Source organism: Galeopterus variegatus, unplaced genomic scaffold, assembly GCF_000696425.1.
Source record: "Galeopterus variegatus unplaced genomic scaffold, G_variegatus-3.0.2 Scaffold424, whole genome shotgun sequence".
Taxonomy (NCBI): Eukaryota; Metazoa; Chordata; class Mammalia; order Dermoptera; family Cynocephalidae; genus Galeopterus; species Galeopterus variegatus.
In genome coordinates, this window is record NW_007726535.1 from 421,704 (window position 1) to 445,250 (window position 23,547).

Below are 23,547 nucleotides of genomic sequence, written 5' to 3' on the forward strand. Positions count from 1 at the left end.
CCATCCCTATATGGGATCTGAACCCGTGGCCTTGGTGTTATCAGCACCGCACTCTCCCGAGTGAGCCACGGGCCGGCCCATAAGGAAATGATGTTTCTTTTCTTTTCTTTTTTTTTTTGTGACCGGTAAGGGGATTGCAACCCTTGGCGTGGTGTTGCCCGCCCCACGCTTAGCCAGTGAGTGCACCGGCCATCCCTACATAGGATCCGAACCCGCAGCCTCAGCGCTCCCACTCCCAAGTGAGCCACGGGGTCGGCCGACATGTTCCTTACTTCTCTCTGAGACCTCAGCAGAATCGCCTTTAATGTCTATATTTCTACCAACATTCTGTGTATGATTATTTATTCTCTAAGAAGATGGAAGTTTTCTTTACAGCTCTTCTCTTTTCTTTCTGAGCTCTCACCAGAATCATCTTTAACAATTTCTTCATGGCAATATTGGCTTTTTCTAGCATGCACCTCAATCAAAACTCTTCAAGCCTGTACTACCAATTAACCAACTAATGCTGCTTCCACATTTTTAGGTATTTTTTACATCAGCACCCCTCTTCTCAGTACCAATTTCTTCCTTGGACAGTTTAAGCTGGTATAACAATAAGAACAGGAGAGACTGTGATTTCTCTCTTTTGTTGCCAGAGATGAGCTTTGCCTGCTGTTGAACTTCCTCTAGGTGGAGTCAGAAGATGTGTACTCTTCTCAGCCTGTTTCCTCTGCTTTTTGTGCTGTCTATGAGCATGCCCATGTAGGACGCAGCAGTTGCTAGTTCTTTCCTATTGCTGTGTAGTCTGTTATGTGCTTGTACACAATTTAACTATTCTGTATGTGGACATTTGGGTTATTTCCAGATTTGGGCTCTTATGCATAATGCTACTGTGAACATTCTTGCATACATTCTTTGGTGGATATATGCACTTGTTCTGTAGGTTACCCCAGTTTTCACTCCCACCAGCAGAATATGACAGTTCTGTAGGGCAATGTTTTGACTCTAGCTGTTTCATTTTCCAGAGGCTTTTAGTTTCTTGGTGGATGCTCCTCCCACAATTTGGATACCATCTTTGGTGTTCAACCTTCCTTACTTAGCCAACTGGTTTAGTTTTTTGTACCCTTCTCTCACAGTAGGAGAAGTTATGCTTGGTATACCTAAGTCCTTGTGGGAATAAAGGGTTGGGGGACTGTATTAGTGTTCTTTAGAGAAACAGACCCAATAGTGTGCATATATGTAGATAGAGATTTATTATAAGGAATTGGCTCATGCTATTGACAAGTCCCAAGATCTGAAGGGTGAGTTGGCAAGCTGGAGACCCAGGAGAGCAATGGTATAATTCCAGTCCAAGTCCAGAGGCCTGAGAACCAGCAGAATTGATGATGTAGTCTCCAGTCTGGAGGCTGGCAGGCCCAGGAAGAGCTCACGTTTTGGTTGTAGTGAGAAGGCAGGAAAAAGCCAGTGTCTCAGTTTGAAGGCAGTTAGGTGGGAAAAATTCTCTTTACTTGAGGGATAGTCAACTTTTTTGTTTTATTTAGGCCTTCAGCTAATTGGATGAGGCCCACCCACATTAGGGAGGGCAGTCTGCTTTACTCAGTCTACTGATTTAAATCTCATCCAAAACATCCCCACAGAAACACCCAAAATAATGTTTGACCAAAACCTGGATCGCCTGTGGCCCAGTCATATTAACACATAAAATTAACCGTCTCGGTATCCGAACTGATACATATACCTGTGAGAGCCTTGACAGATTTTACATTCATTTAAACCAAAAAGTAAAAGCAGTATGTTAAATTGACTCTCAGTGGCATTTTATATATTTGAGGTGAGTAGGTAGGGGTGCTGTTGGGTCTGCTGACCGCCTCTTGTTCCCTTGAGATTTCTCAGGCCTTCCTCACTACAATTAATATGCCTACTGAGAACCAGCATTATCCAAATGCTAAGTGCCTCCCTGGTTTTTTCTCTGTAAGTCGCTGATGGCCACCCTTCCGCTACTGAATAGGCCTCTCCCTGCTCACAGGTTGGACAGCCTTTGCCTGCCTTGAGGGCTGTGGCCCCTGCTGAGCATTGTGACCAGGCTCTGCTCTCTCTCACTGTGGCACACGAGGAGCACATCACTTACTCTTCTCTCCCAAGGCTTCCATGCCTTGATCTCTACTTCTGCTCTCCTCTCCATTTTGCTCCTAACCCCCAGTTCCTTTATTTTTCCTGGTTATTCTTGATAGGAGTGACTTGCTATCCACCCACACTTAAAGTGAGAACCTAAGCAGGACACAAATAGTGGTCCCAGTGCCCAGGCAGAGCGGAGCTGACACTCTGCTGCACTGTGCTACTTCCCAGTGTGTTCACTGGTGAGACTTAGCAGCATGGAGTCTGCTGGGGACTTGTAGTGGTCACGTTTGCTAGGGGCTATTCTCACTTATAAGTGCTAAAGGCTTTCATAATTCATATCATAGTTCTGCTTTGTGAGTCGATGCCATCCCTTTCTTTTCCATGCGTTAGTTTACCTGTTACTTTATCTACTCCCTTAGGATCTGGAGTTGGCACAGGCTTTCCAGGTCAATGACTTGAGAAGACTCGTTCTTACATTGACATGAATGATGTGCATATCTTAAATTGTAAGCAATAACCTTAAGACCAGTTTTTTAAAAAAAGGAGAAAAATTGGAAAATGCAGGTATGCAAAAATACAAGAAACCAGCTTTATATGTACAAATGGAGTCACACTTTGTGAACTGTTTTGTTCCCTGCCTGTTCCCAGTGCTATATCATGGCCTTCTTTTTGGTCAGTAAGCGCACTCCTTGACCATCACTGCAGCGGCTGTTTGGCAACACATTCTGTGGACCGGCCAAACTTTACTTAACCAGGCCCCCATAGTGGGACAGAGTGGATTTTTTGAAGGCTATTTTCCATTTAGCCAATAGTTAATCACTGTGAGCCCTGTAGGTTTTTTGCAGCAATTCCTAGAAGTGGGATCTCTGGGTCGAGGATCTGTGCATAATGCTTGTGGTCCTCCAGAAAGGTCATACAGACCATCTTCTGCTGGCAGTGTTTGGGTCTGCTCACCTTGCAGTACTTATTCTACTTTGGTAGTATTATTTTCAGAAATCTTTCCTGATTGAATTGGTTAAAGTGATATCCTCTTTTTGTTTACCATGCATTTCTTTGATTCCAGAGTGGGAACAATTTCCTGGTGTTAACTGGCAAGGCAGTTTCAGAAGTCATAACTGTTTCTTTCCCTGCCAGCGTGTCTGTACTTTATCTGCAAAGCTTTGGAGAAGGACTGCCGATACAGCAAAGGGCTGGTTCTCAAGGAGAAGATCTTCGAGGAGCAGCCTTGTCTGCGAAAGGACTCTCTCCGAATGTTCCTCAGATGGTAAGTGCTGCCACTTCCTCTGCTGTGTCTGCATCCCCTCCCCTTGTGACTAGTGAACATCAGGAGTGCACCTCGGTTTCCTCTCAGGTTCTGACCTCCTCCTGGTGGATGGAGCCCCTGCACTCCAGGGCTTTGTCCCCTGCTACGGTCCCTCATCTAGTGAATGTACCTTGATCTGCGTTGTTTCTTACTTGACCACGCCAAGTCTCAGTGCTACCTCCTCAGGCCGTCCACTGCGCTCCTAGCCTACCACCCTGCCAGCTCTCAGTGTTTGCTTGCTGTACTCTGGGTGCTTGTGTGCCCAGCTTGCCTCCCTTCCCCTTGCCAGGGTTTTGTGCCCAGTGCTGCCTAAGTTCAGAGTCCCAGACATGCCTCTGATCATGTGCTGTCCCTGCCTTGCTCCCAGGACAAAGCCCACACTCAGTTGCATCGCCCAAGAGGTACTCTGCAGCCTGACGCCCTTCTTCCCCCTCTCCACCTCCTGCTTTTACCTCCCAGGCTTCTTTTGTTAGAGCCGCCCCAGGTCCCTCGCAGATTCTAGGCCTGGCCTGTTGTGCACCGTCCTGTCTTCTGAGCCTCGCTCCCACTGCGCCCTAACCTGGCATGCCGTCTTCCCGTCTCTCCAACTGTTCTACACTGCTCCTCCTTCATGTTCCAGCTCCTAGCTCACCTCTCTGTCTACTTCTGAGCTCTAGCTTCCCCCTCCCCACAGCCCTGCAAGCTGAGCCATCCCCTCCTGCTCTCTGGTATTCCTTGACCCATGGAACTCACTTTTGGGGTTAGTTGTTATTTATCTCTGTGTCTTCCTCTTATGCCTCTTGTTCACATCTATCCTGAGGGAATTAACCTTCTTGGGGGAGATAAATGACAAACACATAAAACAAGCAGGGCCATAGTGAGAGGCTCTGTGGGGGAGCCCTGCTGGCAGGCAGCAGGACAGTTTGGGCAGGAGGGCAGGTGTTGTTGGGTCAGCTCAGGCAGAGATATGTCTGTGGGAGCACATCTGGGGCCTCAAAGTCCCTGCTTTTTCTGTATTTTGGGGACACCATAGACTTCGGTGAGCCTGGCTTGTCTGATGACTTTTTATTGGGGTGGGCGTTATGAGAGAGTTAAATTCTTTAAAAATTTTCTATAAATAATTGAAAGCAAGATTTTATTTTTCTGTGGTTTTTCAGACATTATGATGATACTGTTAATATACATGAAAACCTTTTCTCTGCCCAGTTTGAATTGTTGAAGGAACAAAGGGTATTAGTCATTTCTGGTGTATGTGGGTATTAAGAATGCTAATTACTGCCCTTTCAAGACCAGACTCAAGTGGTTATTTTATTTACAGAAAGAATCAATACAGATTAAAGGGTATTAACTTAAATGCATCCCTGTCTGTAAAATTTTAGCCTTGGTTGTAGTTGGTAACGTTGTAATTTCTCCCTGTCTAGTGACATGTCGATCCACGAAGTGTCGGTGGATGCAGCTGAGGCGCAGGCTATTGTAGATGAGGCTCTGGGGCTGCGTAAGAAGAGGCAAGCGCTGACCGTGCGAGAGAAAGAGCCAGACCTGAAACTGGTGCAGCCCATCCCCTTCTTCACGTAGGTCATCTGGTGTTTCTCGGAATACTTGGACAGCTGGTGGGCTGGGCACAGGAGGGAGAGACCCTGAGACCTAACCCTGGGTGTGGGTGGGAGCCAGATGCAAGGCATCTGGGTGCTGAAAGTGCATGCTAACTTGTTGACTTCCAAGAAGCAGGTCAACTCTCTCGGGTACTCCCAGTCTCCGTTCCTCTTTGCTGTTTCCCTTATTGACTCCTTCCACCTGGTACATTCTTGTAAAGCTCTTCTCAGTCTGCCCTACCCAGAGGGGAAAAGAAAACTAACATTTGGCAAGCACTTGTCAGATAGAAACTGGGGCTCAGAGCAGTTAAATGAGGATCCCAGAGTCGGCCTTAGGCCTGGATTTTCCTGGCTCTCAAATCCATGGCCTCCCTCCAGGGCCATGCTAAGTGCCCTGCAAGATGGCTTCAGTGTAGCCTTCATGAGTTCCGTGATGTGTGAGAGGCCCTCCCTCTCCTGGAAGGGCATGCTGGTGCTGGTGCTCAGTGGAGTTGGGGTGGTTTAGCCCTTAGTGAGCTCTAGCGTTACATTGAATCTTTTTTTTTTTTTTTGGTAGTTGGCCGCTATGAGGATCCAAACCCTTGATGGTGGTGTTATCAGCACCACGCTCTCCCAAGTGAGCTAACCAGCCAGCCCCTGACATTGAATCTTGAGTCTTTAAATTTATTGTGCCTTTGCAACAGTGTTCCATTCCCTACCCATCCCCCTTACTCAGAGGCTTTGTCACATAGTGGTCCAGAGCTCTCACCCTGGATCAGACAGACCTGGGTCCAATCCTGGCACTCCTGCAGTTATCATGTGGGTTACCCTGGGGGCATTACATGCCATTCCCTCAAAATGGGGAGAGCACCATCTCTCCATTGTAGGGTGGTTATGATAATGAAATACGTGGGGGCTAGTACAGAGCCAGCACATAGCAACACTCAGGCTGGCTCTCATTCATATTATGATGACTGGTTATGAGTTTCAGCATGTGGAGTTTCCTAGGAATAACTTTACACCTGAGCACTGAGATAGCCAGGAAGACAGGGCCACCTTTTGGGCTGCTCTAGGACTCTCGTCAGATGCCCTTCCCCTTATTTTATCAGCTGGGTTAGGGTACCTAACCAGTATCCTGAGCATGGGCTTCCTAACCACGGAGGGTTGGGGGTTTTAGAAGAGCCCTGGGATGCCTCCCTGTTACAGTGAAGGAGGAAAAGGTCTGAGGACGCTAGAACGGGTTGTGGTGATGTGACTAGAGGGGAGAGGGCTGTGAGTTGACATCATGGCCACCCTCCCTGGTGTAGCGTGAGGGCCAAATGGAAGCAGGAGGAAGTTAGGCTCTGACTGGATTATTAAAGGAAGAGTTTAGATTCCCTCCCTGGTCGCAGAAGATATGGGCCTTTTAAAATAACTAGCATCTATTCCAGGGGTCAGCACACTTTTCCTGTAAAGGGCCAGAAGTAAATACTTTAGGCTTTGAGGGCTATATTCAGTTTCTGTTGTATATTCTTTTTCTTTTTTAAACAATTCTTTAAAAATGTGAAAATGATTCTTAGCTTCTAGGCTGTACAAAGCAGGTTGCAGGCCACAGTTTGCCTTCTCCCTCATCTTCAGTGTCTATTAGGCATGAGCAAGGCACAAGTAAGTGAAATTGTATATTTAAGGCATTTGATACAATCCAGCTGGTGAGCAAATTGTTCCCTGTCTAAATGTAACATTCCTGAAGGCAGGAAAAAGATAGATAAGAAATTTATTCCAGTCCTTAGAACCTCCATTGTTCAGATTCCAGATTTTGAAGCACTGTCCTTTTATTCCTTTTCCAGCACTTACTGGATCCCAGCTCTGTGCTGGGAGTGTAGCATGGCGGGGCCTGGTCCCTTGCTAGAGGCAATCCCAGGGTTAGTCAGTCACCCAGAGGAAGGAGGACATGCTTCAAGCTGATGAGGGCTGCGATGAGAGAAGCATAGTGCCAGGGGCTCTGAATAGGGTCCACACTGCTCAGAGGGTTGGGGAAGGTTTGGGTGCTAGAGCTGGGATCTGGTGGATCAGTGGACACTGACCATGCAGAGGACTGGGGCTCAGGCATGGGTGGGGCATTTCAGGAATGTGGTTTGGGGGAACTGAAAGAAAGCTAACACGGCAGGAGTGCAGGGGTTGTTGTGACGTGAGGCCGTGCAGCACCTTGGGGCCAGAAGGAGCATTTGGTCTGTAGCATGAGGCATGGGAAGCCATGAATGGGTGGATGGATGGATCTATCATGCCACACCACAGCATACCATCACATAGCCTAACACAACACACAACATAATACTCAACACAGAACACATGACACAAAACGACAGCACACACCGTAACACACCATACATAATACAACACTCACGACACATACTACACAACACACAGTGTTACACATAACACATCGTAATACACACCACACCACAACATACCAAAGCAAAACACACAAGGTCTTGTTTTGCTATCCAGCAGACTCTGGCCCATTTGGCAGCTCACTGAGATGCTGCTCCCAACAGGCCCTGCCCAAGGGCCTGTTTAGCCCTCTTGGACTATGTTTCTGTTGGCATTCCCACCCCCACCCAAAAAACTCAGATTAGTGTCAGCACAGAAATGCCACAGGTGTTTCAAAGGTTCAACCTTGAGAGGACGGAGCTTTTAAAGTGAGTTAGTGTTTTTCATACCTGCCTAGTTGAGCCCGAAGGTGTCTTAGGTTGAAAAGCTGCTGGGGCTTCTGCCAGGGTGAGGGGCAGAAGGATGCCAGGGCCCTGCTCCTACTCAAGCTGCTCCATCTTCAGCTGTGTTAGACTTAAGACTTTGTCAGTTAAGACAATGACAAAACCTTCACCTCCCCTTACCTCTGTGGAGGTGCAGCTCAGGGAGCAGCTATGTGGCCTCTCTGCAAGCCAGTTGGCCTTGTGCTGAGCACCCCTGTGATGGAGTGGTGATAGGTGCGGTGTCCCTCTCCCTGCAGCTGGAAGTGCCTCGGAGAGAGCCTGCTGGCCATGTACAACCACCTCACCACCTGCGAGCCCCCACGGCCCAGCCTCGGCAAGAGGATCGACCTGTCCGACTACCAGGACCCCAGCCAGCCTCTGGTGTCCTCTGTGGTTGTGACGCCTGTCAGCATGATCCAACCAAGCCCTGTCAGTGCCAACCCAGCTGTGGCTGAGCCTGTGCTCTCCTACACCACTGTGGCTGCAGCCAACTTCTCACTGCACACTCCTGGGCTGTTGGAAACAGGCGCTCCTATGGGTGAGCAGTCTCCCTGGGCTTGGCTTCTGGGGAGACCCTGTTTGCTGAGCCTAGCAGGAATGATAGTGTTGGGGCACCCTGGCCTCTCCAGAGAGAGGTGTCATGCTGATCCTCATGGCCTGAGTGACGGTGGGAGCCCCCAGTCCTGTAGGGGAGCCTCTCAGCCTGCTTATGCACTGCTTTAGCACTGAAGCCCCTGCAGAGAGGGGGTGGGGGCTTGGGAATGCAGCCCTTTGCTCCTTGACAGCCCTACTGGGACCATTTAATGACTGGCTGCTGAGTCCTGGTGTAAAAGTCGCTCTTACCACTTGTGATGTGTGAGCTGGTAGGTACTCCTGCTGGTCTTGCTCTCTTGCTGGCTGTGTGCATTCTGAGTTCTTTGACCTTAGAAAACAAAGTCAGAAAAGTCACCACCACATGTGGTAGTGTATTTTTGTACTGTTTTGCTGATTTTTTTTTATCATTGAAGTTGTAAAAAATTTTTGACCGAAGATCCCAAGGCTTTTCTTGATTTCTGTGTCACTGAAAAAAACAGAATATATGGCAGTAAAAGAAGTTTCTGAATGAACATGTACGTGGTTGTTTCCAACATTTTTATTTAGTTGTACATGACATTTCCCTATTCTCTACATAATTCCCACAGTTCTCTTGCTCTTATCATATCACTGGGTACTCAGAGGGTCCTGGATAGAGTCACTGCCATTTGCTCCGTCCATCCCAGGTACATCAACTGATGTACCCAGGTACATCAGTCTCTGGGGCCAGAGGCTCTTATAGCCAACCACTGGGGGTGGCAAGGTAGGGGTGTTCTGAGGCCCTGTTATTCTGTGGTCATGGAAAATAATCTTGAAATCTAGCTGTGGGTCCTGTGAATTTGAGAGAAGTGTGAGAGGTTTAAAATTAATTTTACTCAGGACTCTTTGTTGTTGAAGAGGAGACAGATGAAAGATTTCTTGAATGTCAAAGAACAGTTTAATGTTGGTAGATTTATAAAAGATGGGGACTGATATGTCTGTGTAGTGCATTTTTCCCTCCTGCCACTTTATAAGATTTGAATTTGCACTCTTTGTGAAGGTGATGTTTCTGGGGGAGATAAATCCAAGAAAGGGGTAAAGCGAAAGAAGATTTCAGAAGACAGTGGAGAGACAGCAAAGCGACGGTCTGCCCGTGTGCGAAACACCAAGTGCAAAAAAGAAGAAAAAGTAGACTTCCAGGAGCTTCTGGTGAAGTTCTTACCATCCAGGTACTCTGCACACTTTTTCTGATTCTCAAAAACAAGCAAACCCACAGACCACCAGCCTGCCCCACTGATGTCATTTCTCATTCCATTGCCACCTTCTCCTCTAGGCACCTCCTTTGTTTTCCCATAGTATCTATGCAAACATCCAAAGCCCAGATCTCACTGGATTGGGATTTTGGATTTTTCTCTCCTCTCCCTACCTCTACACTTCCTGAAGGCGGCAGCTGTGACTTGTTCATCTTTTGGGGGACCAGGTACTTCCTGGGCCCTCAGAAGGTGAAGGGATCACGGAGCTAGAGGTGACATGCTCACCTTTCCATGCACAGACACCCACTTGCTGCTGGGAGGCATAGGGACTGCTGCACCTGAGGCAGATGCCAATGAAAACCCCACGGGAGGGAGCTTCCCTTCTGCTTTCAGGGAGCGTGTGCTTGCTTGATTTTCCTCAGGCTCAGCAGGATTCCCTTGCATTCTGAGAAGGTGGAGGAGGAGCTGGTAAAATGATCCTTGGTTTTACTAGTTCTGACTGTTCCTCACATGGCAGAGTAGCCACAGAGAAAGAAGAGTCCCAGCCCCAGAGCTGGGAGGGACTTGAGCCCTAATGCTCCTTACATAGATTTTCACCAGTCTTCCCACTTTTTTATTCCTCACCTCCTTCAGAGGTTTCAGGACCCTCAACTCCTGAGCCTTTGGGGTTTATGGTGCCAGTAGGTGTGCTTCTTGATACCCCTCTTCCTCCACCCTCAGCTAAGTGGAGAAAGCAATTCGATCACTCTGGTCCATCATCTTTCTGCCTTCTAACATTTGGCTGGCAGCACATTTTTTGTCTGCTGGGGCTTCCTCTCCTATCTTCTGTGTCTTTGTGAGTTTATACCTTTTTAATTTCTTCGTGGTTACTGGAGTGGAGTTTGGGAGGTAACCATGTATGTTCAATATACCATTTTTTTTTTTTTTTTTGTCTTTTGTCTTTTTCCGTGTCCGGCAACAGATCGCAACCCCCAGTGTTGCCCCCGTACCGGACCGGGGACCGGGGACCGGCAACGGGATCGCAACCCTCGGTGTTGCTCCCGCGCCCCGCCCAGCCAGTGAGCGGGAACCGGTCTGTATGTGGGATCCGAACCCTCGGGCGGGAGCGCCGCCGCGCCTCCCAAGCGGCGCACCTATCCAGTGCGCCACCGGGCCGGCCCTCAATATACCATTTTTAACCAGGAGTCTTAAGCTGTCATTTTGTCTCGTGACAGTTTATTTCAGTGGTGATGACATCAAAACTGTAGAGGAGGAGCCAGAAGCTTTAGGTGGATTGTAAATCCATTTTATAGCAAGATTTCTAATTTTCCTCATTTGTTGCCTTCTTTCTGTGATGAAGGTGACATGCTTACAAGTAAAGGTTGTTTTCAGTAAATTTATGCAGGGCCAAAGCAGCAAGATTTCTAATTTTCCTCATTTGTTGCCTTCTTTCCGTGATGAAGGTGACATGCTTACAAGTAAAGGTTGTTTTCAGTAAATTTATGCAGGGCCAAAGTGAGGATGGAGAACCTTCTGGTAAATTTCTCATAAGGTGTAGTGCCAGGAGGTTTCCCTTTCAAAGAGCTGCAGCATCATGCTTTGGTTGATGATGCCAAGGTCTGAGCAACCCCATCTTTTGCTTGCTTCTGCTGTGCTACCCGAAGGTCTTTTTCCCTAGCCTTCTTTATGTGGAATGGTTTCTACTCCTTCTTTATCTTTATGTTAGTTGTTGGTTTCCTGTGTCGTTTTAGTATCTGCTTCTTTGAACAGGCAAGAACAATGTGATAGCTTGCCCAGTGGAATCACCCTGGAAGTGCATATGCAATAAATGAATGAAGACATTTATAAGTGCCCTGAGTGTTTATGTTGTAATGGTGCTGGGTTGAGGGGAAGCCACCAGGATGGCCAAAACATGGTGACTTCTGGCAGAGGCCTCCCCAGTCCCAAGGCTGGGCCAGGCTCAGAGCTTTGTGAGGAGCCATGGAGGGACCAAGCTCAGATGGGCTGATGGGTCCCCCACACTCCCACCTACCCACCCACTTCTCCTCACTTGCTGGGCTCCCCTGAGGTCCTAAAACACACTAAGTGCTCTTCTGGCCTTGCCTTTGGCTTGTTCTTATTGTGCTTCTTTGCATGATGAGCCCATCTTCTCCTCTTCCTCCAGTGTCAGCATGATCATCCCTTTGAAAGGCCTTCTCTGACTCTGCTCTCTGAGGGAGGACACTTGTGACCCTCAGTCTCAAGCACTCTGCTATTCATAGTCCTTCTTTGGGTTGTTTGTTTTGTGTTCCTGCTTACTTTCTCTCTAGAAGGTAAGCCTGCTGCAGCCAAGATCTCCCACACTTAACAGCTGTATTCTGACACCTAGCATGAATAAGTACCATGGCTGGTACTTAGTAATCATCTGTTGGTGAAATGAATGAACAACTAAGGGTACAGACCAGATGCCAGCTCATGAATTCCTTGAGAGAGACAGAGCCTCCTGCTGGCCTGGGCTCTGGACCCTGTCACCCAATTATTTTAGTCATCTTCTTCCTGGCTCAGATTTAGTTTCTCTTATAGGAAGAGTTCAGATGCTGTGTCAGAATGTGTGTTATGGGATTTTTGATTTTGGTGTGTTCCATGCAGGTTAAGAAAGCTGGACCCTGAGGAGGAAGATGATTCCTTTAATAACTATGAAGTCCAGTCAGAAGCCAAACTGGAAAGCTTCCCGAGCATTGGGCCTCACAGGCTGTCATTTGACTCAGCCACATTCATGGAGTCTGGTAGGAATGGAGTGATGTGATCATTCAATGTTGGGAATTCTTTCTTCCACTATCCTACAAACTGCTTATGTTTTGTTCAGGGATAATAGTTCTGGGGTGTTTTTAAAAGTGTGGTCAAGGGACTGCCTGGATTTGTTGTGGGCCTGAGCCCTGTGGTCAGCTGGGAGGTCTGCTGAAATGTCCAGGCTCATACTTGCTGTATTGGTCCATTCTGTTGCTTATACAGAATACCTGAAACTGGGCAATTTATAAAGAAACAAACTTTATTTCTTACAGTTTTGGAGGCTGGGAAGTCCATGGTATATGGGGCGCATCTAGTGAGGGCCTCACTTTAGAAGTGAGCTAAACTTCTCACTTGCTGTCCATATAAAGCCATTAGAACCATGCTCATTACTCCATGAATGGATCAATCCATTCATGAAGGAACAGTCCTCACAATCTAATCACCTCTTAATGGCCTCACCTTTTAGATACCATCATCAGATTTCCCACTCTCTTAGCACCATTATAGGGGTCAAACTTCAATGAGTTTTGTGGACAGTTAATCCATAACAGCTCTCCAAAGGTCGTGTACTTAAGGCTGAATTCAGAGGCTTGGCTTTGCAAGTTGACTGTATATGACCACAACTATTGAATGCATATTCTGTGCCAGACATCGTGACTCGTTTTTTATGTGCCCAATCTCATTTAGCACACGGAGCAACACTTGGAGGTTGGCCCTTTTGGTTCCCATATTAGACATGGAGATTCAGAGAGGCTTGCTCACAGATGGTGAAGGCAGGAGCCAGGCACTGAATCCCAGCAGCCTGACCTCGGCACCGTAATGTGGTGCTGTGTACACCTGGGTTGAATGGTGGAGGGAGGACGCAGGCTTCCCTCTTTCAAAGAGAATGGGAAACCCTGGCGTGGAAGGTCCCTTTCATTCAAGTCTGGTTGTTCCCCTCCCTGGGCAGAGAAGCAGGATGTGCACAAGTTCCTGCTGGAGAACATGACTAACGGGGGCATCCTGGAGCTGATGATGCGTTACCTGAAGGGCATGGGTCACAAGTTCCTGCTGAGGTGGCCACCAGGTCTGGCAGAGGTCGTGCTCAGCGTCTACCATAGCTGGAGGAGGCACAGCACCAGTCTGCCCAACCCTCTGCTGAGGGACTGCAGCAACAAGCACATCAAGGTCTGGGGGCCTCTTGAGGGCCAGCATCAGACTGGGACCAGGGGTCAGGGACAGGGACCTTCTGTGGGTGTGGGGCTGCTGTCTTGTTGAGCCTACTCACTGCATTTCTTGTGTACCTGGAACCTGGGCCACTGGGGGTTTTGAAGGAAGAAGTCACGGGACCTGGTTTGTTTCTAGAAAGATCCTGGGGGCTGAGTGGAGGGTATACTCAGGGATGGGAGTGGGTGCAGGGGCTATCAGGAGGCTGCTGCCAGCTGAGTGATGGTGGTGGCAGAGGCCTGGCAGTGGCAGTGGGGTGGGGGGGTTCTGGTGGCAGAGCTGACAGGATGAACTGAACATGAGGGTATGAGGGAATGAGTCATATGGGGAGGGCTTTTTGGGTCAGTTACTGAGATAGACAAGAGCTAGCCCGGAGAAGCTGGAGGAAAGGATTTTGTTGTGTTTAAGGTGCCAAGGACTATTGCAGATTTTATTAAACATGTGAGAAAACAGAAGTGCAAAGGCTAAGTAGGGTGCTTAGGGGAGTGGTGGGGTCCTCCAGCAGTAGGGGGCTTAGCCTTGCTTAGCCCTGTCTGCCTGCTGCACTTGGACACCAGGCTCCTCTACTTGGTGGCTGCTAGAGCTCAAGGGAATATCTGGTGATCCGGCCCCCTTCTCCCATTTGAGGTGGAATGCCGAATGTCGAGGTGGGAATGTGGAGAGCTTTCAGGGCCCGCCCAGGTGGTCTTTCTGGCTGAGAGCACAGAAGATGGACAGGGGTTGACAGGTTTGCAGAGCCACATGCTCCTTTGCCAGGCACACTTCCCAGGCACACCTCAGCCTGCCTCCTGTCAGCTCCTGCTGCCCCCGTCTCATTCCCCTTGGAGCAGTGAGAGGAGCCAAGGCTTCAGTTTCAGGCAGACCAGGTTGATTGTTTCCCAGCTGTGCACACTGGGCAGGTGCTTCCTTATTGCTGAGCCTTGTCTTTCTCAAATGCCCTGAGAATGATGTCCTGGCCCCAGACGCTTTTAAGGGTTGAGTGCTGTAGTGCAGCATTGGGCCTGGCACTTGCAGGTGACAGGGCTGCCTCTTCCACAGGACAGTCCCTCAGCACTCTGAAGATAGGTCCCCTGGCTCCTCCCAAGTCTCATCCCAGCATAGGTCCACGTGTATCATTTTATGTCCTGCCAAGTAGTCGCTGATTATCCTTAGGAAATGGGAAGTACGTAGAAGAAAGAGTTATATTTTTATCAAAAAGTAAATTTTAGTTTAGTTTCCTCCCACCCCCTGGCTTCGATGAATCATTATGACTTTGTTCCCGGCCTGCCTGTGCCTGACCTGCAGGACATGATGCTGATGTCTCTCTCCTGCATGGAGCTCCAGCTGGACCAGTGGCTGATGACCAAAGGCAGGAGCTCTGCAGGTAGGGGGCATTCTGTGTTCTGTGGCAGGGGTAATTTTCTGAACCCCCAGCCGAGTGGAAGCTGAAGAGGCTGAGTCATGAAATTCAGACTTACATCTGCAGTGGGCACATTTTCTGGGTTGGCTTGTCAGGATCCAAGGGAAACCTCCCAGACACTCAAGAAGTGGTTAGCAGCAGCTGAGCCCCAGAGGGAGCCACCTGTCTGCTTTTGCTGTTACTTAGGATTAAAGGAAGTGGGATCTCAGTTTTGGAGTGACTGCTTGATGCTTTATGTGTCCCCAGTAATTTTCCCAGATGACATGGATCATTCTGCCTTTTAAACTACCACCTGGTGGAATGCAGATATTCTCAAAGCTCAGTCTGAAATTAGGTCTCCCCATGCCCGGGCTCTCAGCGTCTCTGCATCTTCATCTGATTGGTCTGACCTCTTGATCCCTGCCACTATGGGGATATAAGGCTCCAAGGGGCTCAGGGCACTCATGGAGACTGAGGGAGGGCATGGTGAAGGTTGAGTGCAACCTCTGGTTAGAGGAAGGGTGCTTAGACACTGCACATGAAGTTGAGTCATCGGCACTTGATGGTTTTCAGTGTCTTCTCGGAACTGCCCTGCTGGTGTGGTGAATGGCAGGTTTGGGCCTGATTTCCCGGGAACCCACTGCCTTGGTGATCTCCTGCAGCTGTCATTTGCCTCATCCCAGCGCGACCTGTTTGAGGATGGCTGGCTGGAGTTTGTGGTCCGTGTTTACTGGCTGAAAGCTCGCTTCCTGGCGCTACAGGTTGGTTCCATGGTCAGATGCCTGGGGAACATACTCTGGCACCCTACAGGGAGGGCAGAAAACTGGCCGTGTTGAGGATGTGTGGGTATGAGTGTGCATGTGCATGTACAGCACCTGCCCAGGCTGGGCTTGGCATGAGGAAGTGGGAAGCTGTGGGAATTTCCAGCATCTCAAAAACTCAAGCATAGCCATCAGTCTATAAAGTACCTCAGCACAACCATAGAACTCTGGAAGGTATTTCCCATGCCCCCTGTAGACTCAAGATTGCCTTGGAATCTCAACCCTTTGCTTATGTTTTCCTGAGAGATCTTGAGCAAGTGCATGAACAGAAACAGAGCTTTCTAGAAGAGAATTAACCACCTATTTTGTGAAAGTTCTGGGAAAGCTTCTCACAGTCTAGTCTGGAAGGCCAGGGTGGATTGGCTGTTATCTAGAACCTTGCACATGGTGGTACCTGGTGCACCGTGGTAGAATGAGTCAGAGATTGCCAGGGTCCCATCAGTAGCAGTTCAGTCTGAGGGAAACAACATTGTTTAAAGTGAAGAACATTGGTTCTGGAATTAGACAAGCCTGGCTGTGCAGATACCAGGCCTTGCTCAAGTGTCCTCAGTGTCCTCACCTATAACATGGGGTTAATGCTACCTCCCCTCACAGAGTTGTGTGAATCTTTCATTCATTTGATAAATATATATTGAGCCCCAGTTATGTGCCAGCCCTCTTTTTATGGGGTATAGAAGTAATTGGAAAAAACCTGCCCTCATGACACCCACAGTCTAGTGAGATCAGGAATATAAGGCACCTGGCACAGCACAGTTAGTCCCTTGCCTCTACCCTTGTCCCTTGACCTGGTTTACCTTCTGGCCAGGGAGACATGGAGCAGGCCCTGGAGAACTATGACATCTGCACAGAAATGCTCCAAAACTCCACCACCATCCAGGCCCAGGCTGGGGCTGAGCAAAAAGACATTGTCATCCGGCTGCCCAACCTCCACAATGACTCTGTGGTTTCCCTGGAGGAGGTAAGCGGGCGTTTTTTTAATGGTGTTTTCTTGGTCAAAGATTTATTCTGAGTTGGCCCAGTTAGACCAAGCCTGATCTGTCTCTGAGGAACAAGCGACCTGCCCACATGGTGAGCAGGGCCCCGGAGGGAGGGCAGAGAGGTAGCTCCTGTGCACAAGGGCCCCGCAGACTCAAAGGCACACTCCCCTGATGGAAAGCTATCTAAGTGGCGGGTGGCAGGCATAGAAGTTCTTGTCAGTCTGATTTAGAAGTGGTTATTGCTCAGCTCTCCTGACTTCATGTGGCGGCAGTCCCAGCGAACTAGAGGGAAACATCAGCTGAAGCAGACCAGTGCTGCTGCGACCATGAGGCTAGGTCAGTGGTGCATGGCGTATATGCCAGGCTCCATCTGGGCGGCACAATGCTCATTATGCAGCCTCGGATCCTGCTGCAGTTTTGTGTCTGTGATGTGTCCACGTTGGCCGAAAGTGGCCTTTAGACTCTTCAGAGTTGTTTTAGGGGAAGACCAGGTGCAGTACCCTGCTGTTTGTGTGCTGGGGTCATGTCAGGCTTCATGTGCGGAGAGGGTTTTATGGTCAGTAGTGTGAGCCAGCCTCTGGTCCAGGCTCATGAAGTCTCTGACAGCCTGATGCTCCACAGTCCTGTGAGTTGGGTTTGCTGAACTACGACCCAGAGGTTGTCCAACGATTTTGGCATATGCTTTTCTGGGACTCATTTGCTTCTGCAGCTTTTTTTTTTTTTTTTTTTTTTGGTGGCTGGCCAGTATGGGGAACTGAACCCTTGACCTTGATGTTACAAGGCTGCACTCTAACCAACTGAGCTAACCAGCCAGTCTAGTTTTTGTGTTTTGGTGTGTTTGTTTTTAAAGAATTGAATGCCTGACCTTAATAGAAATACTTTTTAAAACATATACATTTAATGTAAACACTGATATATTAATTTTTTCTTGGTGGGGTGGGATGGAGTCTAATTTTATCCTCCTTATCTGGGTCTAATAAATGCCAACACTGCCAGATTCAGGGACAGTGTGCAGTGTTTGCCATCAGGCAGCATTTCTCGGTCTTTTTCAGATTGATAAGAACCTAAAGTCGCTGGAGCGGTGCCAGTCCTTGGAGGAGATTCAGCGGCTGTATGAAGCGGGTGACTACAAGGCTGTCGTGCATCTGCTCCGTCCCACTTTGTGCACCAGTGGATTCGACCGGGCCAAACACCTAGAGTTTATGACCTCCATTCCTGAGAGGCCAGCCCAGCTGTTGCTGCTGCAGGTGTGTGCTGCCCTGTGTCCCTCACGCCCACTTGCCCCTTCTCTGCTTGCTTGTGTATGTATTTATTCTCTGGAGGCTCTGAGGTAGCCCTCAAGAACACATACCTAGAAGAGAAAAGTGGGAGTCAAAAGTGGGAGCCTCCACCCTCACGAAGATGCTTGTCAGAAGGGAAAGTTAGAAACTAGGAGTGCAGGTTCTAGGGTTCCCTATGGCTCAAGGTGAGCCCCACACTTGACTCTGAACTTATGCATGGCAGAGGAGGAAGGAAGAATGGCCAGGATGTTATCCATCCATCCACTCGTTTATCCATCTTTTATTTTGGCAGCTGTTCAGTACAGGGATTGAACCCTGGCCCTTAGTGATAACAGCACCGTGCTCTAACCACCAACAGAGCTAACTGGCCAGCCCCATCTCTTTTTTTTTTTTATTGCTTTTTAAATTAACTATTGAGTAGATGTAAAATTGGATAAAATATTTGTACATTGTAAATCAAGATAAATTGACCAATGTAAAATTGTGTAGTGGAAGAAAAAGAACACCAGCATTGTGATTGAAGCCACTGTGCCCTCCTGGCACCCCCAGTGCCTCTGTTCTTCAGGAAGAAAACCCTTACTGATAGCTGCTGGGTACTGGCCAGTTACTCAGCCTCTCTGAGCCTCAGTTCCTCATCTCTAGGATGGGAATGGCCATTGTCCTCACCTCAGAGCCTGTTGTGATGATTATATGAGTTAATGTGTGTTGGCACCATGCCTAGCATGTAGCAAGTGCCCTGGAGGAGGTGCTATTATTGTTGTCGTCATCCTCAGAAGTGGTTGAGTTGGACACAGACAAAAATGGATGAAAATAAACATGATGTGGTTTGTGGCATGGGTTGGTCTGAGTCCTGGTCCCTTATGGTTCATACCACTAATCACACTCTATTTGTTATCTTAAGGGGTCCTTCCCCTTCAGTTTGGAAAGACAGCCCAGTCTTGTCCTAGGCTTTTTGTTCAGATTATGTCAGGCATTTTAATTATTAACTTTCTTGAACTGGGCAAGAATTAAGAGGTGTGAGTAGGGGAACAAATGGAAGCATCTCAGCCCTGGCGAAAGGATAAGGAAGAGTTGGTTTTGGGAAAGAGGGGTGGGGGAAGTAGGGAAGCTCCAGCCCCTGGCAAAGGAGTTCGGGCAAACCCAAGCCAAGATCATGGGATGAGATGTGTCTGACCTCAGGTATGGTGGCAGGCTGCAGGGTAGCCCAGTATGGCTGTGTGTGTAAGAGGGACAGATGGGTATACCCAGGGAGGGCCTTGGTAGGGGAGAAGGAAGGGACAGGCCAATCCTCTCTACCTCTGTAGGATGGCCCCAATGCCTCAGATGTCACCTTGCTCCCATCGTTGTCTGGAACTACTGGATGTGGCAGCGTGCTCCACTGATGAGGGAGGAGCTGCTGTTTGGACGGGTACTGAGCTATAATAAAGACTGTGCCTGAGGCCTGGGCCATGTGCTGTGGAAGCTCCTGCATTATTTGAATACGTGACTCCTGATTGTGGCTCAATTTCCTACTAAGACTGTGTAATTTCTTGTTGATTTAAAGTTCTTTTTATATATTAAAGATATTAATATTTTTCTCAAAGAGTTTTGCAAATATTTTTTCCCAGTATATTGTTTGCTCTTAAATTGTGGCTCTTATTGTTTCTTTTGACATACAGAAGTTCTGAATTTTTATGTTGTCAAATCTTTTGATGTTTTCAAATGTCTGTGATTTTGTTCATTGTTTGTTGTGGTTTTGTTCATTATGCTTAGCCTTTCCAAGACTGGAAATATTCATTTTCTCATTGCACACACATGGCTTGAACTACGACAGCATGCCTGGCACTGGACAAGAAGAAGGCTGCTCTGAGGGAAGCCGTGTTCTGGAGGGGAGGCAGACGAGAGGCATGTCAACAGAGGGAGAAGAAGTGGATTTGCCCTTGTTTTCTTTTGTTGGTGTCCACGTTCTATGTTTTATTTAACTTGATTCATCTAGCTTTTCTAGAGTGGGGGGGTCGAATTTGGAGCCCTTTCCTGAAGGTGTCTGAGGGCTGTCTCCAATTTAGGCAAGCCACCTTTTACGTTCTTCAGTACAATTGATGGTTTCTTCTCACTGACCTGATTCTTAGTCCTTAATAATTTTGGTTGCTATTTTGAGCAGGATCTTTTTGTTGGTCATTGTATTTTCTAACTGTACATTGCTGGTTTATACTGATTTTTACATGTTTTTTTTTAAATCTAGCCACTTCACTGAGTTCCCATTACTTCTGATCGTCTTCTGTTTGTTTTGTTTTGTTTTGTTTGGGTTGATGATTGTGTTGCCCACAGTCAGTGGTAATTTGGTCTCCTCATTTGTTGGCAGTTATTCTTCTGCTTTTTAGCTCTTTCTGGCCTTGGGCCATCTTGATTCTGTCTTATAGAGCACTGCTGGTGGGTCCTTGTCTTGTCCCTAACTTTCACAACAGCTCTAGCTGCAGTTTAAGGCCAATAGTCTATATCCTGCTAGAAAATAATCCTCCGCCCTGCATTCATTTGGCATTTTGATCATGAGGGGCCAGCTAGGGCTTTGGATCCCACGTCTGCATTCTGTAAGTGCCTTCTCACCTCAGTGACCTCCTGCAAAAGGGTGCTGGCTTTCTCTAAAGAAACACAGGCCCTATTTTCCTGGCAATTAAGGCTTATAAATTGGAGGAGGTTTTGATCTGTGTTCAGATGTTGAAGCACATTCTTAAGGCAGTTTTGGGTATTTCTGCTCCCACACCTGTCGGTGTCACCTCTGAGAGCAGCAGCTGAGTATGTTGAGGCAGTCAGGAACTACTGCTGGGCCTGGGCTGCGATGAGGTCAGAGCCCGGCAGGGCACTGGGCAGCAGGTGCTTCCTGCTGGTCTAACAAGAGGCTGCCAGATCTGTGAATTCACAGACAGTCTGTATTTCCCCACACACTGGCACAGTGATGAAACAGGCTGAGATCCCAAGTATTTAAATGGGTTGTATTCTAGGGCAGAAAAAGTGAGCTTTGCAAAAAGTGATAGCTTCCAAAGAGGAGATTTTAAAATAGAAGTAATAGGTCAGTGTGGTGTTCTGAGAGCTATTCTATGTGCAGGGCCCTGTACTGAGTGTGATGTGTATGTCAGCTCAATATCATGGTACCACTGAGAGGGTGATACGGTGACCAAGACTCAGAGGGGCTCAGCACCTTGGACCCACCTGAGCACCTGGGGATGAGGGGTCTTATAGAATGATGACTTCAGTTCTGCCTGGCCAGTCATCCCACTGTGGTATTGGCTCAAGCCCTCCTCTGCTGAGACAGTCTCTCCCTGGCAGTCTTCCCTCCCCTCTGAAGCCCCTTCAATGTCCTGGCACTGGATGGGCATGATGGCTTGAGGGAGAGCTAACAGAAGTGTCCCTCAGTCTCCTCTTGGCCACATGCTGGCTCTGCTGCCTCATTCCCAGAATCCTAGCTTTATAAATGGGGAAGGTGAGGCACAGAGGTAAAGCAACTTTCTGAGATCCCCCTGGCTAGCAGTATGCCAGGCTGCCATTGCACACAGGTCACTGGCCTGCCCCACTGGGCACCTCAAGGTGGGGCCTATGCTATGGTGGCCCTTTCTCTTGCATTGGTTCTCGTCTGTTGCCCCCCAAGCTTTTTTTCCCTCAGGCCTGAGGCCAGGCTGTGCCGAGCTCATGGCATACCCTCTGCCTGGCTTCTTTCTGTGCTCAGGACTCCTTGCTTCGGCTAAAGGACCACCGTCAATGTTTTGAGTGCTCTGAAGTGGCTCTGAACGAGGCCATCCAGCAGATGGTGAACTCAAGTGAGACAACAGCCAAGGAGGAGTGGGTGGCCACGGTGACCCAGCTGCTGCAGGGTGTTGAGCAGGCACTCTCTGCAGACAACAGTGGCAGCATCCTAAGGGAATCGTCCTCTGCCACCAGCCTTGTGCGGCTTACCAATAACCTCATCCAGGTAACTGCCAGCTCTTCACCATTCCCTGCCCCAGAAGGTGTGTCTCTCTGACGTCCCCCTTCTTCAGTAGTTCACCAGTGTTCGTTGCTAGTTAGGCACCCCAAAGGGGGCACATTGGCTTCTCTGGCTGGAACTTTCAGGATCTGTCCATGGGCTGCAAACCTTCCTGGGGCTGGTTAGGTCTGGGGGTTAGAGATGATGTTGCACTTGGCACCACAGCATTCTTCCAGACACCCATCCCAGGGGGGAAGACACAGGCTCGGAGGCCCTGGGCTGCCTGCAGTGAGCTAGAGCAGAACAGGGGGCAGAGCCCAGGCCTCCTGACTCCCTGCCAGGGCTCTCCACCACCCCATGCTGTCCTGGCATTTCCAGCTGAAGGGTGGTCACAGCACTTCACATGGGCCAGGCAGGCTTCAAGGCAGAGACCCTTCCTCTCTGCCTCTCTCATCGGCTCACTCCCCAATTCCCACGCAGGCCATCAGCAAGTCCTGCCAGATCCACGTCCTCAACATCTCAGCCTTTGTTTCTCCTCTCCATCTTCATTGCTGTGCTGTAGTCCAGGCCGCTGCCGTCTCTTGCTTGACTGTGGCAGCATGTTCTCCACAGTCTTCCCTGTCCCCTCCAGCCTTCCAGTCCAACCACCACCCTGCCCCCTCTTTCCAAAATGGAAATCTAAATGTGCTTTTATCTCCCTTAAAACCCTTCACATTCCCTCTGGGCTGTGTCACCCGAGGTGCACTGATTCATCAACCCACCTTACCCCCCTCATCTTCTAATTCCATGACTACAGCCATCCTGGGCCACCCCCTGGGGCTCCTGCTTGCATTCCTGTACTCTGTCTGCCTTCCCTGCCCTCACTGGGTGTTGAGCACATCACAGCCATTCACTGGAAACTTCCCTCAGGGCTCTCCTCTGCCTGCCCCACCCCTCCTCTGTGACCTCCTGTGGCTGCATTTGCTCTCATTGCAGCAGCCATACTGTTCCTTAACAATTGTGTATCTCACCCGTGGCTCTCTTCCCCCAGGTTGTAGCTCCACTGTGCCCCATTCACAGGGCCCAGCACACAGTAGGTGCTGAGGGCATTGGTAACTACATGTGGCATGAGGGAGAACAGTGTGACTCTGTCGCTAGGCACTGTGGGACTCTGATGACATGCCAGTGTGGTGCTAGGTCAGTGTTCACACATCAGAATGGTAGGCATGGGCAGGCAGCATGCCCCAGCTCTCCTAGAGGCCTCCTGCTCCCCTCCAGTCTGCCATGACTCCTCCTCCTGGGTAGGCAGGGGACAGAGCTGGCCCTCCTCTGATATCCCTGGTGCCGCCCACCAGGTCATCGACTGCAGCATGGCTGTGCAGGAAGAGCCCAAAGAGCCCCACGTCTCCTCAGTGCTGCCCTGGATCATCCTGCACCGGATCATCTGGCAGGAGGAGGACACCTTCCACTCCCTGTGCCACCAGCAGCAGCTCCAGAACTCGGCAGAGGAAGGTGCACAGGCAGCGGGTTTGGTGGGGGTAGGCTCTGCCCCACGTGTCCTTGCCCCTGGTCTCTGCCTCAGGGCCCTGCAGCCTTACCCAGGTGCTGTAACTGGGCTTGGGGCTCAAAGTGACAGGATTTTGCATGGCGTTTGGGCAGAGGCAAGGCTTCCCCGTTTCCTCCCTCAGGGAGCTCACTGCGGTGGGCACAAGAGGCGTGGGTGTGTGAAGTGTT

The 23,547-nt window shown here is 49.1% G+C and overlaps 1 protein-coding gene across 3 annotated transcripts in view; it reads left to right on the top strand.

Moving 5' to 3' along the window:
- Positions 1-23,547, top strand: part of CABIN1 (calcineurin binding protein 1) — a 178,659-nt gene that overhangs the window by 34,113 nt on the left and 120,999 nt on the right. For all 3 annotated transcript variants that reach the window (XM_008568589.1, XM_008568590.1, XM_008568591.1), the window contains 12 exons: positions 3,232-3,361; positions 4,801-4,950; positions 7,940-8,220; positions 9,295-9,463; positions 12,095-12,231; positions 13,185-13,402; positions 14,726-14,804; positions 15,393-15,580; positions 16,446-16,598; positions 17,670-17,864; positions 21,598-21,840; positions 23,169-23,325. In XM_008568589.1, coding sequence (XP_008566811.1) covers positions 3,232-3,361; positions 4,801-4,950; positions 7,940-8,220; positions 9,295-9,463; positions 12,095-12,231; positions 13,185-13,402; positions 14,726-14,804; positions 15,393-15,580; positions 16,446-16,598; positions 17,670-17,864; positions 21,598-21,840; positions 23,169-23,325 — 2,100 coding nt within the window. The remainder of the gene's footprint in view (positions 1-3,231; positions 3,362-4,800; positions 4,951-7,939; positions 8,221-9,294; positions 9,464-12,094; positions 12,232-13,184; positions 13,403-14,725; positions 14,805-15,392; positions 15,581-16,445; positions 16,599-17,669; positions 17,865-21,597; positions 21,841-23,168; positions 23,326-23,547) is intronic.